This window comes from Heloderma suspectum, chromosome 5 (assembly GCF_057233095.1).
Source record: "Heloderma suspectum isolate Gila_16-S chromosome 5, 16-S_ref, whole genome shotgun sequence".
Taxonomy (NCBI): Eukaryota; Metazoa; Chordata; class Lepidosauria; order Squamata; family Helodermatidae; genus Heloderma; species Heloderma suspectum.
The window spans coordinates 4,417,307-4,434,991 of NC_139462.1; the positions used below are offsets into that span (position 1 = coordinate 4,417,307).

The following is a 17,685-nucleotide window of genomic DNA, read 5'->3' on the forward strand; positions in this document are numbered from 1 at the left end:
ACAGGCTGAAGGGGCAGGATTGCAGCTTGAGATCGACAGGCATATGGTCAAGGAACACCTCATTACTTTGAATGAGTTCAAATCTCCAGGGCCAGATGAACTGCATCCTAGAGTCATAAAGGAACTGGCAGAAGAGCTCTCAGAACCGCTGTCTATTCTCTTTGAGAAATCATGGAGGACCGGGGAAGTGCCAGATGACTGGAGGAGGGCTAACGTTGTCCCTATCTTCAAAAAGGGTAAAAAGGAGGAACCTGGGAACTACAGACCAGTCAGTCTGACATCAATCCCTGGGAAAATTCTGGAGCAGATCATAAAGCAATCCATCTGGAAGCACCTTGACAACAATGCAGTGATTACTCGAAGCCAACATGGATTTGTCAAAAACAAGTCCTGCCAGACAAATCTGATCTCATTTTTTGATCAAGTCACCTCCCTTGTAGACCGTGGGAATGCTGTAGACATCATATACCTCGACTTCAGCAAAGCTTTCGACAAAGTGCCCCATGATATCCTGATGAGCAAACTAGCTCGAAGTGGGCTAGATGAAACAACGATCATGTGGATCCACAGTTGGCTACAGAATCGGACTCAAAGAGTGCTTATCAATGGGACCTTCTCAAGCTGGGGAGAGGTAACGAGTGGGGTACCGCAGGGCTTAGTCCTGGGCCCAGTGCTCTTCAATATTTTTATTAATGACTTGGAGGAGGAGGTGCAGGGAATGCTGATCAAATTTGCAGATGACACAAAATTGGGAGGGATAGCTAATACTTTGGAAGACAGAAACAAAATTCAAAGTGATCTGGATAGACTGGAGTGCTGGGCAGAAAACAACAGAATGGCATTTAATAGGGACAAATGCCAAGTTCTGCACCTAGGAAAAAGAAACCAAATGCACAGTTACAAGATGGGGGATACGTGGCTCAACCACACTACGAGCGGGAAGGATCTTGGAATTGTCGTCGATCACAAGCTGAATATGAGCCAACAATGTGATGTGGCTGCAAAAAAGGCAAATGCTATTTTGGGCTGCATTCATAGAAGCATCGCTTCCAAATCCCGGGAAGTACTAGTTCCCCTCTACTCAGCACTGGTTAGGCCTCATCTGGAGTACTGTGTCCAGTTCTGGGCACCACACCTTAAGAAGGATGCAGACAAGCTGGAGAGGGTTCAAAGGAGGGCAACAAAGATGATCAGGGGACTGGAAACAAAGCCCTATGAAGAGAGACTGAAAGAACTGGGCATGTTTAGCCTTGAGAAGAGAAGACTGAGGGGAGATATGATAGCGCTCTTCAAGTACTTGAAAGGTTGTCACAGAGAAGAAGGCCAGGATCTCTTCTTGATTATCCCAGAGTGCAGGACACGGAATAATGGGCTCAAGTTACAGGAAGCCAGATTCCGACTGAACATCAGGAAAAACTTCCTGAGTGTCAGAGCAATACGGCAATGGAACCAATTACCTGGGGAGGTGGTGGGCTCTCCCACACTGGAGGCCTTCAAGACGAGGCTGGACAGCCATTTGTCAGGGATGCTCTGACTTGGATTCCTGCATTGAGCAGGGGGTTGGACTCGATGGCCTTGTAGGCCCCTTCCAACCCTACTATTCTATGATTCTATTCTATGAATATGAACTTGAGCACGCTCCGGGAGAGAGCGCAGGACAGGAAGGCCTGGCGTGCTATGGTCCATGGGGTCACGAAGAGTCGGACACGACTGAACGACTGAACAACAACAACCACACATTTACAGTATGCTCTGCAAAGCAGGGCTTCCTTCGGTATGTCCAGAATCTACCATCAATTTGTTTCATGGGATGACCCCGAATTTTAACATAATAGGAGAAAAAAACTTCTCTGTCCACCTTCTCCACACCATGCATAATTCTCAAAGCACACATTTCGTAAACCCGTTTTATAAACTCACTGTAGCCATTTTGTTTCCAAACTAAAAAGCCCTCCTCCAAATGAATTATCAACGTACCCTTCCTGTCCTTTCCTGCTTCCCTTCCCTCCCCATTTCCTATCCATCGGCTTTCCCCAACCTGGTGCCCTCATTGGCTAGCTGGGAATGATGGGTGTTGCAGTTCAACACATCTGGAGAGCATCAGATTGGGAAAGGCTGCTCCATGTGACGTCAGGGTTTCTGACGGGGAGAAGAGGGGCAGAACCACTCGTTTGCGCAACGCTCAGAAGTTGCCATGGATGGATGAATAGCTCATTCTGACCACCAAAGTCCAGTCCTCACCCTCTGGAACTTGGTCCTGGACCTGAGCTAGGTGTGGCAGATAAATTCTGCACCTGAGTGGCACTGCAGAAGCTCCCTCCCTCCCTCCTCCACTCACCGTGTTTCACTTGCCCTGCTCCCTTCCGCTGTCGGATGACCATCAGGGGGCTGTGAAGTTAGATCAGGTAAAGGTAGGTTTTGAATCTAATGATGCTGGATTCCTGCATAAAGACCTTCTTAAGCAATTGTATGCAGCCACAAAGTCACGTGTAGCATGTAAATGGAAGTCTCCAAAGCAGTCAACTAAAGAGCAGCAGATGGATAAAATTTGGGAGCCTATGGCTATGTATAAACTTACTCAGCAAGTGCAGCAAGAAAGGAATCCTAATTTTAAGAAAGATATTATGGCACCATGCTTTCCATTTATTTAGTACGTTGAAGCCCTTCAAACTTTTGATCAAATTCTAAACAAGTTGCCTATTTTTATTTTTTTTTACTAATACACACAAAATAACACGCACTCACCCACACTCCTTTTCTATGCTGTATAAGTTATATTTTTTACTGTTTCGTTAGGTATTGAGCTTCTACTTAGGCTGTTTTCCTGTAAATGTTCATTAAGCATATCAGTTATAACTAAGAATTATAATTAATGGATTCCTTTGTTTCTTTAGTGATCTTGATATATTATTACATATGGTCTTCTTTTTGCTGCCTTTATTTTGTTAATTTTATTTTGAAATAAAATCACATTTCATGGTAAAGGAAGAAGGGCCACACTTTTCTCCATGTGGCACTGCTGATGTAGTGGATACCTGCATTGCGCAGGGGGTTGGACTCGATGGCCTTGTAGGCCCCTTCCAACCCTACTATTCTATGATTCTATGATTCTAGTCTCCCGCAGGAGATCGCCTTCCCTTCCCTGATGCTGCAACGTGTTTTTATCTTGTTCAAAATGGTGTTGCTAAACTCTCTCATGGGAACGCAGAACACAGGAAGCCGCCTTGCGCCAGGTGAGAGGACTTGTCCATCGAACCCAGCGCTCTCTGTTCTGACTGGTACTGGCTCTCCGGGATGGACTAGAGGGCCTTCCCGACACCTGCTACTTGATCCTTTTTTTAACTGGAGGTGCCAGAACCTGGACTTAGCTCTTTCTGCATCAAGGCGTGATGTGCGCACTCCCTCCCTCTCTGATGTCTCTTGGATTATGTCCCTCTTCTCCTTAGGAGTCATACAGCAGTATTTTCAAATCCATGTGGTACAGCTCTTGGTGGGCTATACCACTTTGGAATGGAGAAGGGGGGAAATGCACAGGCAACTGCTCTGGTACATAAAATAAGCTTTCTGCACAAGAAAAATGACATGGTCAGAAAGATGGGTTCTAGCCTTGCCTGCTTTCTGACATGCAAGGCATCCATGTGCAGGGAGCTTACTTTCTATGCGGGGTGGGGGGCCTGCACATGTACAATCCCCCACCTGCATTCTGAAGTGGTACAGTCCAGCAAGAGGGTACCTCTTGCCTCTACTGATCATGTGACTAAATCTTGGAGGTCTCTGTCTCTGTCATGGATCATAAACCTCTTGGACAGGAGATGGGCCACTTGCACATGCTGAAAGGCTGCTGGCAGCCAAGTAGTCTCCATTTACTGAACCATAAGACGAAGCATAATCCAGACAAGATAGATGTGCGCCTGGCCAGGAAAAGTGCCGATGCAGGAAGAGGGGTTCGGCCTGTGTTGGCGCCCTTGAAAACTGGCTTGGCCCCTTGACCAGGGTTGTATTTGCCCAGCTCAGGCTGGAATGCCCATTCCTGGAAAGGTCAGACCTGGCTGTGGTGACACATGTCTGAGTCACACCAGATTGGATTAGGGGCGAGGAACCGCTTTCAGCCCGAGGGCTGAATTCCATTTCAGAGAAGCTCTTGGGGGCCACATTCCAGTGGTGGGTGGGGCTGAGGGCAAAAGGGGTGGGGCCAAAGCACTGAGCATACCCGCAAATTGTAGCATAAAGGCTCTTCCTGGCAGCAACTCAGGCTTAGGAGATGCGCATGGGGAAAACTGCACAAAAGGGAAGGCAGTGGGTCCAGGGGAAGGGGGCATGGCCCTCTGGGAAACCCCACAGGGCCAGATTAGGACCCCAGGCTGGTTGGATTTGGCCCACGGGCCGGAGGTCCCACACCGCTGGAGTACTGCACTATGCTCTACCTGGGGCTGCCTCTAAAGGGTCTCTGGGCACTGCAGTTGGACCAGAATGGGGCAGCGAAATTGCTGGCTGATGCTCCGCCTTGGGAACATATGAGGGCCATTTTACAACAGCTGCACTAGCTTCCAAGTCATTTCTGGGCACTAGGCAAGGTGCTGCTGATTACTTCTAAAGCCCTAAAGGTCCTGGGGCCTAAACGTGGGCTTGGACAAAGCCTTTGCACCCACCCACACAGACACACCAACGCCTCTGAAGTATAGGGTGTGTTCTCCTAAACAGGAACGGTGGGCCTCCTGAAATGCTAGGACCGTGAGAGTCTGCAAGATGTGGCCTGGTGATGTGTGACACTTACTCCACATGAGCAGGGCAGGTTGGTGGAGGGAGAGGCGGCGGAGGCGGCGGAGGCAGGGGAGCCAAGGGGCATTCTTCAAGAGGTGGGGCATCTGCAGTCCCCTGTGCCTCCTCTTCCAGGGATTTCACTGCAACGAGAATGGCACAGTCTCAGGAACCAAGGGACAGGCAGGTGTGTTTTTTGTTTTTACGGGATGAGAACAGACAGAGAGCTGGTCTGGAGCAGGGAGCCGTTGCTGATCTTCACAAAGAAATGGCTGGCCAGGGATGCATGAAATCCAGACAGTCAGGGTGAAGACAAATGGAACACTTTTACAGCAGGAGCCAGCTGCGCACGATGTGGATCGACTGCCGTCTGGGATGTTACCAAGACGCCCAATCCCTATAACAGTTTGGGGCTTTTAAACAAGTTTCCTTTCAAACAAAGCCAAGAAGGCGGTGGATGAAGGGATAGATGGACAAATATTCATGCAACACTTAAAAAAAAAATCAACCCTGTGGGCAGCTCCCTCCTAGAACATAGTTTCAAGGGAGAAGCAAAAATGACATCTGAGCCAGCATTTGACTGGCTAGTATGCACATCCGTTGTTGGGTGTGTTTTTTAACAAATTAAAAAACCAACAATATTCTGTGCCCAGGCAATCCAAATTCTGCACCAAGAAAAGCTGGGTTCTGCAACCTGTATAAATCGTGCACCTTTGGACAAGGGCATGGTCATTGTGCATGGCCCTATGGGGAATGCTGGTGGGCCAGTTTGGGCCCTTGGTTCTGCACCCCTGCCTTAAAGGAACAAGATGGAAGAATCTGGCAACCACATCTAAATGCTGCACCTCTCTCTTCCAACGTGGAATTTCTCTCCTCTGTTTGGAGCAGTCGCTTTTCCAGGCATTCTTTCTCTTCTTCCGCCATGACCAGCGAAGTCTGGAGCTTGTGCAGTTCTTCCTGCTGTGGCCGTTCCCCTAACTGGGCCTCCAGATCCTTCACCTGGAGAGCCAAAGGGGACATGAGCAGGACACTCGAAGCCAAAGGGAAAGTCCCTCCCCTCCGAACACCCAAGAATGTGGAAAAAGTGGAAAGAGAGTGGCATGGGGGGGGGGTTCTCCCTCACTCGTATCACTCGAACTCGGCACCAGTCAATGAAATGGGTAGGCAGGAGATTCAGGGCAGATGAGAAAATGCCTTCCTTCGCACAACACAGAGTTCACTTTCTGAATTTGCTGCCACAAGATGTGGTGATAGCCGCTGACTTAGCTGACTTTAAACGGGGATTAGCCAAATTGATCTCCAAGGAAGGGAGAGCTGATCTAATGGCTCTTAGTCATGGAGGCCAGCTGGAACCTTCAGCTGCAGAAGCCGTGTAGCTCTAATCCCAGTCGCTGAGGGACAAATGGCAGGGGTGGGGCTTGCCTTCCTGCCCTGCCGGTGGCCTTCCCGGGGGCGTTGGGCTGACCTGGCCACCGTGGGAGGCCGGAACAGACGGAGCGCCTTGCTGTGATCCAGTAGGCCTCTCCTCCTGTCTTAACATCCTTCTGTTGGGCAGGGGTGTCCCTGGAGGCCGTCCTGCCATGAGAGGAGGGCAGGTGGCTGTGTCAGGTGGCAGATCTGGGGTGCTCTGTGGGCTCCCAGCCTGTGTGCGTTCTTGGGAATTAGCCCCACTGACACAGTAGACAGAAGGCGCTCCCTTGGCCGAGTCAGGCGCTTGGTCCATCATGCCAGTATCGGCACTGGCTCACCAAAGCCTTTCCCTGGCTTACCCAACTGGAGGCCCCAAGGATCCAACCCAGGAGCTTGGAAAGGCACAGAGGTGGTGCTGAGGGCCAAACTACTCATGGCGTTAATGCTTCTTTGCATCTAACCAGCAGGGCTGCTGTGGTGGTTGCTGTTTCGAAAGCAAATGGCATGAGATGGGGGGTGTGTGTGATGATTAACAGTATTAGAGCAGGCGTGGAGGGGGGACTGAACTCTTTCCTCCCTTGCTGTGGTCCCAAGGAGAACCCGTCCTCTGAAGGGGCTCTTTGCATTGGGGGACACCCCCACCCCACTCCAGATGTCAGGACTGCACCAAATGTCATGCTGGCTGGGAATGATAGGAGTTGCAGTCCAACACATCTGGAGGGCACCAGGTTGGGGATGGCTGTCTTGGTGTGTTCCTGGGTGTCCCATTTGCAGGCACAGAAGCAAAAAACTTCTGAACACCTGAATAAGTGGGCTCTGGAACAATTCTGCCCCAGTCTAGTCCAAACAACATTGCATTCCATTTCAGGCATTTGTCACCCTGCACCTCCTTCCCTCTTGGAAGAGCATCGTTTGGTTCCAGGAGACTCCGCCCAAATGTCATTCTACACAAGGGCAAGAGCTCTGTCCCTGTTGAGGCACATGGGCAGGAAGAGTCTAATGACTCACCTTGGCCTGGTGTTCCTGCTTGGCTTCTTCCAGTGCCCGGGTCAACTTGGCCACCTCGTCCAGGGCTCGGAGAAGCTGGACATCTGGCCCAGCATTCTGCATCAGGATCGTGCTCTGCCGGTTGGCCTCCTTCTGCTTCACCAACATCTGTGAAGTGGGTGGTGAGGAGGGGGAACTTAGTGCTAGGGCAGGAGCTTCAGTGGCAGAAATCCAGAGCAGGCCTCACCTTCTGCCACAGTCTCCCCTCGTGAAATTGGTCCAGTCACACATGCCTCCGTTTTGTACGCAGATGCTCCAGTAAGCACACAGAGCTCCACTTTCCGGTGTTTGGGAATTTGCACATGCAAGATCCTGTGACTCTCTCTCTCTTTCTCTCTCTTTCTTCAAACAAGCAGGCAGGCAGAGTTTCTTGCTCTTGCGATCACTCTGAAAACCGCTTAACCTTAGTTCTACTGGGCAGTGTTAGCCCCTTTGTAGACAGTTATTTTTGGAGGTGGTAAATATGTGGGTGTGGGGATCCCAGCATAGTTCTAGTGTGGCTGCTTATGAATTGCCAAAAAAAGAGGGCAGTGATTTGCATAACATTTGCGTAAGCTAAGTTATACATATGGATGCGATTTTAGAAACAATCATTCTAATTTAAATAGAATTACAGTGCATCTCCCCACAGCACAGGAGACTGTGGCCAGGGGACCTGGGCGCCCTGCCTGTTCAGTCTGGCAGCTGGGGATGGGCAACAGTCAGGGGACTCAGGGCCAGAAATATTGGAACAAGGATAACTGTTTTGGCAGTTGGCCTCTGTACACCACCACATTGAAGTTGAAAGGAAGCACACCCAGATGGGAGCGAAGTCAGGACTTTCAGCTGTAATTCAAGGGGTTTGACAAAAGTGGGGCACTAACCATCCAGGAAGGACAGCCAGTGGCATACGCACACCCCCGGCGTTGGTGGCTCATAAGTAATGGAACAAACCAACATCATTTCAAACTTAAGGATCGCCTTTAATACCTGAAAATCCTTTGCAGTCAATGACTGCCTGAAGTCTGGAACCCATGGACGTGACCAAATGCTGAGTTTCCTCCCTCGAGATGCTTTGCCAGGCCTTTACTGCAGCTGCCTTCAGCTGCTGCTTATTTGTGGGTCTTTCTGCCTTCAGTCTTGTCTTCAGTAAGTGAAAAGCATGCTCTACTGGGTGGAGATCAGGTGACGGACTTGGCCATTGAAGAGCATCCCACTTCTTTGCCTTGAGAAACTCTGGGGTAGCTTTTGCTGTATGTTTCAGGTCAATATCCATCTGCAATATGAAGCGGTGTCCTATCTGTTTGGCAGCATTTGGCTGAATCTGAGCAGAAAGTACAGCCCTATACACTTCAGAATTCATCCTGCTGCTTTGATCAGCAGTTAGGTCATCAGTAAACACCAGTGACCCGGCTCCATTGGCAGCCATATATGTCCATGCCATAACACTGCCTCCCCCATGTTTGACAGATGATGTGGTATGCTTTGGATCATGAGCTGTTCCTTTCCTTCTCCATACTGTTCTCTTCCCATCATTCTGGTACAAGTTAATCTTGGTTTCATCAGTCCAAAGAATCTTACTCCAGAACTGGGCAGGCTTTTTTACGTGTTTGCTGGCAAAGGCTGATCTGGCCTGTCTGTTCTTGAGCGTTACCAGTGGTTGCACCTTGTTGTGAAGCCTCTGTATTTACATTCATAAAGCCGTGTCTTGACTGTAGATGTTGACAATGACATGCCTACCTCCACAAGAGCGTTCTTGACCTGGCTAGATGTTGTGAAAGGGTTCCTCTTCACCATGAGCAGCATTCTGCAGTCATCCACTTTAGTTGTCTTCCGTGGTCTTCCAGGCTTTTTGCTGTTGCTGAGCTTGCCAGTTAATTCCTTCTTTTTCAGGATGCTCCAAACTGTTGTACTGGCCACTCCCACTATTTTTGCTATCTCTCTGATGGGTTTATTTTGTTTCCTCAGCCTAATGATGGCCTCCTTCACTCGCATGGACACCTTTGGACCTCATGTTGGGGGTTCCAGTGAACAGCTACCAAATGCAAATGTAACACTCATTTCCTGGTACCCAGGAAACAGGCCACACCTGGCCATGCAGCTGCTTGTCAGCCATTCGTTCCATTACTTATGAGCCACCAATGATGGGTGTGTGTGTATGCCACTGGCTGTCCTTCCTGAACAGTTAGTGCCCCACTTTTGCCAAACCCCTTGAATTACAGCTGAAAGTCCTGACTTCGCTCCCATCTGGGTGTGTTTCCTTTCAATTTCAATGTGGTGGTGTACGGTGGCCAACTGCCAAAACAGTTATCCTTGTTCCATTATTTCTGGCCCTGACTGTAGGTCTTGCCTTTAAGTTGGAACTGCACAGTAGAGCCCTTCAAGCGGAGAACTCTTCAAAACAGAGGACAGTCCTCTGGCAACCCTTCAAAGAGAGGGCTGCGGCCACCCTATATATTTTCCGAAGAGCTGCTATTGAGAGGCCATCATGTTTTCCCAGCATTCAATAGACATCATCTTATTGTTGGGAAAATGTGATTCTTCCCTAGCATGCATGCCTCCTGCTTCTGTGGTGCCGGGAGGACGATAGGCACCTATTGGCCAGCGCCTGGGACATCACTGTTGACTAACTCTATATTCCTTGCCCCTCCCATGCCTGTGTCATTTAGTTTCTTTCTTGTTCAACTGAAGTGATTATACCTTTGCCCATATCCAGACACAATTGTGTGTGTGTGTGTGGGGGGGGCCTGCTACTTGAATTCATACCTGGTAAGCAAAGGCCTCTGCTTGCTGCCTCAGTTCCTCTTCCAGATCCAGCTGCTGAGACATCTTTCCATATTCCTCAGTGACCTGGCAGAATACTGGAGAATGTGCCAAAGGAGACATCCATCGACATTGCATTACACCAGGGATGAGAAGGCAGGCTGTGTTGCTACAGCAACCAGAGGCTGAGATGCCCTCAGGGTGGACTCTTTGTGATTCCTTCCAAAGCCCAGTCCTGACCTTCACTCCCCCAAGGGTTGCCACATCCTTCCTTTCAAGGCCACTGGCCCCGCCCTACCCCACGTTTGCAACAGGAGTAGCCACAAGATGCGGCCATGGCCATCAGGGCAGACGGGTTTAAAACGAAATTAGACAAGTTCATGGAGGACCAGGCGATCAGCGGCTCCTGCTCATGGTGGTGATATGCTGCCTCCAGGATCAGAGGCAGCGCAGCGATGAATGCCAGTTCCTGGGGAACCAGAGTGGGAGAGGACTGCTGTCAGACCAGCACCAAGCGCAGTCCCACTGCCAAGAGCCCCTGGACCGGATCCTTCACTTCACCCTCGCAGCCTGCTTGCTCACCTGCCTCTCGCTCTGGCCCAGACAACAGTGGTGGTGAGAAGGAGGAGCAGCAGATGCCGCGGCCATCTTGCTCCCTGGCTATCATGCAAGCAAGTGGGAGAAGGTAGAGGCACTGAGGGAGGGGGTCCAAGGAGGGGGTCTTGCCTTAGCAACCCCCCCCCCCAACCTGGAGTCGGCACTGACTGCTGCCCTTGGATGCTGCTTGTGGGTTTCCCATGGGGGCATCTGATCGGCCTCTGTGGGAAAGAGGATGCTGAACGAGAGTGGCCTCTGGCCTGATCCAGCAGCAGGGTGTTTCCTAGGTTCCCATGTTATGTTATCTTCCACCCCCAGAGCTCTTAAAAGGTCAGCAGTCCTATTTCCATTGAGTCTCTTCTTGCTCATCTCATCCATAATAGAAGATGATCTCTGCTGGATCAGAACAAGGATTCACCTAACCCAGCTTCCTGCCTCCAACAGTGGGCAGCCAGATGCATCAGGAAAGCCCTCAAACAGGGCAACAGCTCTCCCCTGTTGTTCACCTCCAGCAACTGGTTTTGAGAGACAGACTGCCTCTGATCATGGCATTTCGATTTAGCTCTCAAGGCTGCCAGTGGGTTCCCCCTTCTCCCAAGATGCCTGGTTCTGCAGCTGGAGTTGCCTCCCTTCCTGAGTTGGCATTTCCTTCATGGTCACTCACTTGTCTAGGCTTTTATTTTTTTGGAAGGCCTTTATTGGGGGGGGGCTGTTGGCTAATGGGTCAGCTTCAGACTTTGTGTCTTCCACATTGTGAGGGGGCTGGATTCTATCTGGCACAATCTACTCTTTGTTTCTCTAGGATCCATATTGTGGTCCATCAAATATGTGTGTAAATTTACAAAGCAATGTCATTTTAAAAAATGTATTTTTCTTGTAACACACACTTCCACACCAGTGGGACTCTGCTTTTAACCTCTACTGGGTAGAGGAGCAGGCACAGGCTAGTCTAGAACAATCACAAAGCTAGACACAAAAAGGGAAACGGGGCTATGGAAGGACAAGACTCCCCAGTGGTGGTGACCTGCAAGGTGTGTGCCATGTTTGTTTTCTTGCCTGAGAACAACATGGCCTACACCTGCAACAAGTGCAAGTTGATCATGCTGCTGGAAGAAAAAGTAAATGGACTGGAGTGGTGACTGTCAACCCTCTGAGGAATAAGAGAACACAAAGAGTTCTTGGACAGAATGGTAGAACTGCAGCAGCAAAGTGAAGAACAGAAGCTAGAAGAGCAACAGCAAGCTGAGGCAGAAGGGGACAATGCTGAGATGAGGAAAAATGAAGTAGAGGATACTCCTTGGAAAAGGGTGACAGGAGCAGAAGAGCTAGAAGACACTCGGCACCAGTGGAAGTAGTGGAACTATGGAACCGTTTCCAGGTACTTGAGGATGAGACTGGAGGACAGCCTGCAGAGGAAGAATTACAGGGCAACCCCACCTCCCTTTCTGTTCCTCCACATGAAAGTGAGCAAGAGGCTGAAGGTCAATCAAGCAGAGGCAATGAAACCAAGGCCTACAGCTACAAGAAGAAAAGAGTAGTAGTAGTGGGAGACTCCTTGCTGCATGGGATCAAAACCCAAGTATGTCGCGAAGACCCGTGGACTCGCCAGGTATTCTGTCTCCCGGGAGGATGGATTAGAGACATGACTGAAGGGTTGCCTACACTCATGAAGCCCACTGACAGGTATCCCTTTCTTCTCATCCATGTGGGAAAAATGATACCGCCAAGCAGAGCTACGAAGAAATCATGTCAGACTTTGAAGCTTTGGGAAGGAAACGCAAGAACTTTGGGGCCCAGATAGTTTTCTCATCCATCCTCCCAGTAGTTAGAAGAGAGATAGAAAAGGAAAGAAAAATACTCTAGGTGAATGACTGGCTACAAAGGTGGTGCCAACGCGAGAGATTTGGATTCTGGGACCCCGGGCTATACTTCCTGGAAGATGGACTGTTGGCAAGGGATGGGTTACACCTCACAAGGGCTGGGAAGAATGTGTTTGGCCACAGCATGAATAACTTTACCAGGAGGGCTTTCAACTGAATCTTACGGGGAAGGGAGATGTAAAGTTGGGGGTAACAATAGACGAAGGCTCATGCACCGCAATGGAGAGAACAGCTCTAATAGTGCCCAATAATAGTCTTCAGAAACATGTAGGAAGAAAGCCAGACTATGAAGGACATGGTCTTCAATGTCTGTACACTAATGCCCAGAGTATGGGGAACAAACAGAACAAACTTGAACTCTTAATGCAGGAGAGAAATTATGACTTGATAGGTGTAACTGAGACTTGGTGGGACGACTCCCATGACTGGAATACAGCACTTGAAGGATATAACTTCGAAAAGAACAGGAGAAACAGAAAGGGAGGTGGGGTTGCACTATATGTGAAAAATAATATCTCTGCACAGAAATACAGGAGGATGAGCTTGGTAGCCCCATCGAGAGCATCTGGGTTAAAATAAATGGAGCAAGGAATAAAAGGAACATGGTGGTCAGAGTCTAAACATCAGAGTCATGTTTAGCCTTGAGAAGAGAAGACTGAGGGGAGATAGGATAGCGCTTTTCAAGTACTTGAAAGGTTGTCACAGAGAGGAAGGCCAGCATCTCTTCTCGATCGTCCCAGAGTGCAGGACACAGAATCATGGGCTCAAGTTACAAGAAGCCAGATTCCGGCTGAACATCAGGAAAAGCTTCTGTCTGGTAGAGCAATATGACAATGGAACCCATTCCCTAGGGAGGTGGTGGGCTCTCCCACACTGGAGGCATTCAAGATGAAGCTGGACAGCCAGCTGTCAGGGATGCTTTGACTTAGATTCCTTCATGGAGTAGGGGGTTGGAGTCGATGGTCTTATAGGCCCCTTCCAACACTACTATTCTATGCTTCTAAGAATGCATGCACAGGCATAATCGATCAGACTTATCCAACAGGTAACTGGTAACCTCACAACTAGACTACTGCAATGTGCTCTATGTGGGGCTGCCCTTGTGTGTGGTTCAGAAGCTGCAGCTAGTGCAGAAGGCAGCAGCTGGGTGCTGACTGGGTCACCCAGCTATGCTCACATAACACCTGTGGTAAAAGAGCTGCACTGGCTGCCTATTAGCTACCGAGCCACATACAAGGTCATGTTGTTGTCATACAAAGCCCTAAGCAACTTGGGACCATGGTGCCTGGCAGTCCGCCTTCCCTTCTACATACCCAGGCAACCTTTAAGCTCAGCAAAGGAGGCCTTGCTGGTCATTCCGAAACTAAGGGAAGCCTCTAGTGGAGGCTTTGCGGAGGGGAGGGAAGGAGGCTGGGGAGGCCATAGGATTTGTCTTATGGCTGCTGCCCTGGTTTCTTCTCTTCCCCTCCCCAGGAACACCCCCTTCACCCCCTGCAAACTTGCATTTGTGAGCTCCTAGCAGCAGCCAGCGCGGCTCTCTGCGCTGGCTGCAGGGGGGTGAGGGAGGGGGCAGTGAGTGTGGCTCTGTGCGCAGATCCAGGAACCCAAAATATCCTATGACCCCCAGACACTGTCTAGGGGACATAGGATTGCTCCCTAAGTCTGATTTTAATATTTATTGTGAACAGCTGAGGGATTTTATTATATTCAGCATTATATAAGTGTCACAAATAAATAAACAAACATGATAATCGACAGCAGACTCTTCCAAGACCCCTTCCCCAACTCACCTTGTTTGACCCTCTTCAAAGCCCTCTGATTGTGCTCCACCAAAGCTTGCAGAGTCTGCGTCTTCACGCGTTCCTCTTCCAGCTTTGCACAAAGGAGGTTTTAAAAACAATAAGTAGAATAAACATCATAATATTTTGCATTTACAGAGCAGACGTATGTGCAAAGTGCTGCACAGACATTATTATTACAACAGCCCTGCAAGGCAGGCCAGTGTTGGTCTCCCCCTGTTGCAGATTGTGAGAGTGGAGGCTGTGGGAATAGTGTGCTTTGCCCCAGGGCTACATAGTGAGACGGCTTGGCTCAGCCCACTCTGACCGGAAGACGCTCTCCTAGATCTCAGGCAGAGAGGACGGGCCCGTTCCCAGCCCCTGCTACACGAGATGTTCTGCTGGCTGAGCCATGGGCTGACTGGGCATGGAGAGGCACAAGAGGTCTCAAAGGTGGACCAGTTTGTGCAGGGCAGGCGCCCCTCCTTCCCTCTGGGTCGGCCCTGGCAGCGCTCTTCCTGGGCCACAACAGCCAGCCAGCAGGGCAGGAGCTCGCTGTGCACTGCAGCAATGCTTCGCTGGGTGGGGATCCCGGGTCTCCAGGCCTTCCAGAACGTGAGGCTTGGAAACTTAACGGCACTCGGCCGGCACTTGGTGGGCCCCCCCAACCCTCAGCCCTGAAGCCAGCTGGCCGCTCCCTCCCTCGGGGTAACCCGCAGTACCTGCTCCCGGAGCACCTTCGCTTGCACGACCAGTTCCTTCTTCTCGCCCAGCAGCTGGGAAAGCTTTGCTTGAAGGTCTGGGGCACACGAGGGAGACAGGGAAAGGTGAGTGGCCGTGGGGCTCCATCCTCACGTGACATGCTGGCGGTGGCTGGTCAGACCCCGGGGCTTGCTCTTCTGCCCCCACCCTGCTCAGGCTGCACATCAGGCAGCCACGCTTCTCCCACTGGCCCATTTCACAGGTGCTGAGGCAAAACCCTGACGTGTGTGTGTGTCTCCACGAGTGATTTACTCTGAGCTGGCTACATTTGGAGGTCGTTAGGGATACATGATGACGTGGCCATCCAGCAGCCACCCTGGAGCTTATCAGGGAAAATCCGGATTTTCTGAGACTGCTTAAATTTTCCTGCTTACAGTCCAATTCATTTCCTCAAGTCGGGTTCTCCCCGGTATAGTTGCTGTGTGCCCCAACCCCTGCATTGACCTCAGGTATGCCAGCCCTGCCCAGGGGTGTGCCTTTCACCATGATCCCGGTCAAAGGGTGTTTCCCAGCACACACCAATTAGTGTCTACACCGAAGTAACTCCCATCGTGCTCAGTGAAGCTTGTCCCCTGAATTCCCACATCAGAATTTACAGAGATCCCCCTCAACTGACATGGCACAGTTTAAAGCACAAAGTCCCTACAGGCTGTAAAGTGTGATCTCAAGGCTCTGATTCTCCGTTGTTTGGGGACGCATCTATATGGCACTGCTTTGACCCCCCTTCCCCGTCACAACTGCACAGCAATGCAGCTTCGAGTCAGCATGCCCTGCGATACACTCACAATGTACTGCACGCTTCCCTTACAGACTCACCATGCCCTTTTGGGGGGCCATTTTACTGAAATGCGCAGCTGTGCAGTCCTGTGAGTGTGGAGGTCCAACAATTCAGTGGCTGTTTTGTATTTGAGGGGCTCTGCTGTGTCTTTCCATCTCTTTTTATGTAAAAAGTGGGTGTTCCGTGCACCTTCACTTCCACACCATCAGTTTGTCAGTTCCCCAGCCCAAGACTCTTGCGATGGTTCGCACTCACAAGTGTGAACGCTATGTGCCTAGCCATCACTCAGAAATGGTGGCCAGAGTGATGTTGGTCCTTCCCCAAGACCCCCCACCCAGCCCTTAGGTACTCAGTCCACAACTGTTGCAAAGATGCGAAGCTGCAAAACTCTGCAAAAGTGTGATTAAATAGATGAAAACACCCCTCTGTAGCTGCGCTGCTGCAAAGGGATGGGGGAAGTAAAGGGGCATCACAGAGACGCAGGCACTACACACGCCTACAACATGCCCACTGTAAGATGCGAAGTCAGTTCAGAGAAGGAACAGACAGCCCGCAACCGCAGGGGAACCTGCAGCAAACCAAAAAAATTGCAGTAAAACGACTCCTTGGAACTCCGCTTTTTCCAGGAAAAAACCACAGATGGCTGCGAAGTCGCAACTGTGTCATTTATCAGGAGGGACCTTGACTCGTGTTAATCTGGTGCTGAAAAGGGTTAACAAAGAGTAAAAATGGCTGGTTTAATCTGGGAGAGGCCTACAGGAAGAGCCCCTAGAAGACCCCAGACTCATAAGCAGCTTTGTATTCCGGACTCTTGGCCCCTGGGCAAGAAGACCGTGAAGTTTGATTCTATACTAAATGATGTTATTTCACTAACTGAGACCCTAACTGAGATTTTTTCAGGACTGTTTCTGAGGAGGGAAAAAAATGCAGCAGTCTTTACAAGCGGCTTCACAGAACTTGCTCAAGGCCACGATGTGCTGGCAGAGTGTCTAAATGAGATGAACAGCAGAAGTGAGCATGCTCAGATGCCTACTGAGAGGAGGAAAAGTACTGTTTTGACTTCTCGTGGTGTACCCCTGCTGATAAGAGAATGCCCCTACTCGATGCTAGTTGGGCAGGGAAGCATAGCCCTGAGCACGAGCGACAACTGGGAGGAGGTGTTTGGGCGGATATGACCAAAAATGGCCAAAGATGACCGGGAGTTCAAAGAAGATATACCGAAGAGCAATGCGTCAATCAAGATCGCAAGCCCAGATGGCAGACTTTCGGTCATATGTGGAGAGATTTAAAGTAGCCCGTTCATAATAGTGCCAAACACGTTCCCCGGACACATGAAATCGTGGGAGATAGATGGGACACCTTGTTTCTGATTGGTGAGCAAATGCTCTAACCACGTACACCCCATTTCCTATTAGAGGCTGATTGTCTCATTGCTCCTTGGGCCCCACCTTTGACCAGAGCAGGGGTATAAAAGCCCAGGGAATGGGAGCTCCAGGGTTGTTGGTGTCTTTTGTTCCTGCTGCTGCTCCACTTCCCTCTTTCTGCCGTGCCACCAAACCCACGGACTTAGGTAACTACAGACCTTTTTAGATTCTTAGAATTTGGGACTTAGAATGATTTCTGAGTTTGGGACTTGGAGGTTGTATCTAGGGAGGGGATTTGGAATCCCATCTTCAGAGGTGACAACTGGAATTATTCCCAAGTCTTGAGTTTTCTGTTCACTCCAACTCCTTCCTCTACTCTTCCTCTGCCTAGAGGAACTTAGTAATGCTTCAGCATAAGTTTTGTATTCAAGTAAGAAGCAGGAGGCCATGGGAGGGTTAACACATAGGTTGAATTGTTTTCGTTTAGCTTTGAACTGCAAGTAGTAAACAGGAGTAAGTTGGAAAGAGGAGTCATAACAATGTTAGAAGCTCAAGCCCTTATCTTATTG

The 17,685-nt window shown here is 50.0% G+C and overlaps 1 protein-coding gene across 1 annotated transcript in view; it reads right to left on the reverse strand.

Moving 5' to 3' along the window:
• The window catches only part of LOC146343524 (shootin-1-like), a 46,840-nt gene that overhangs the window by 15,463 nt on the left and 13,692 nt on the right, over nt 1–17,685 (reverse strand). The window contains exons 6-12 of the mRNA XM_084855247.1: nt 14,935–15,011; nt 14,225–14,306; nt 9,961–10,055; nt 7,177–7,323; nt 5,604–5,757; nt 4,775–4,901; nt 2,339–2,388 (exon numbers count right to left, since the gene is read on the reverse strand). Of these exons, the coding sequence (XP_084711373.1) occupies nt 2,339–2,388; nt 4,775–4,901; nt 5,604–5,757; nt 7,177–7,323; nt 9,961–10,055; nt 14,225–14,306; nt 14,935–15,011 (732 nt within the window). The remainder of the gene's footprint in view (nt 1–2,338; nt 2,389–4,774; nt 4,902–5,603; nt 5,758–7,176; nt 7,324–9,960; nt 10,056–14,224; nt 14,307–14,934; nt 15,012–17,685) is intronic.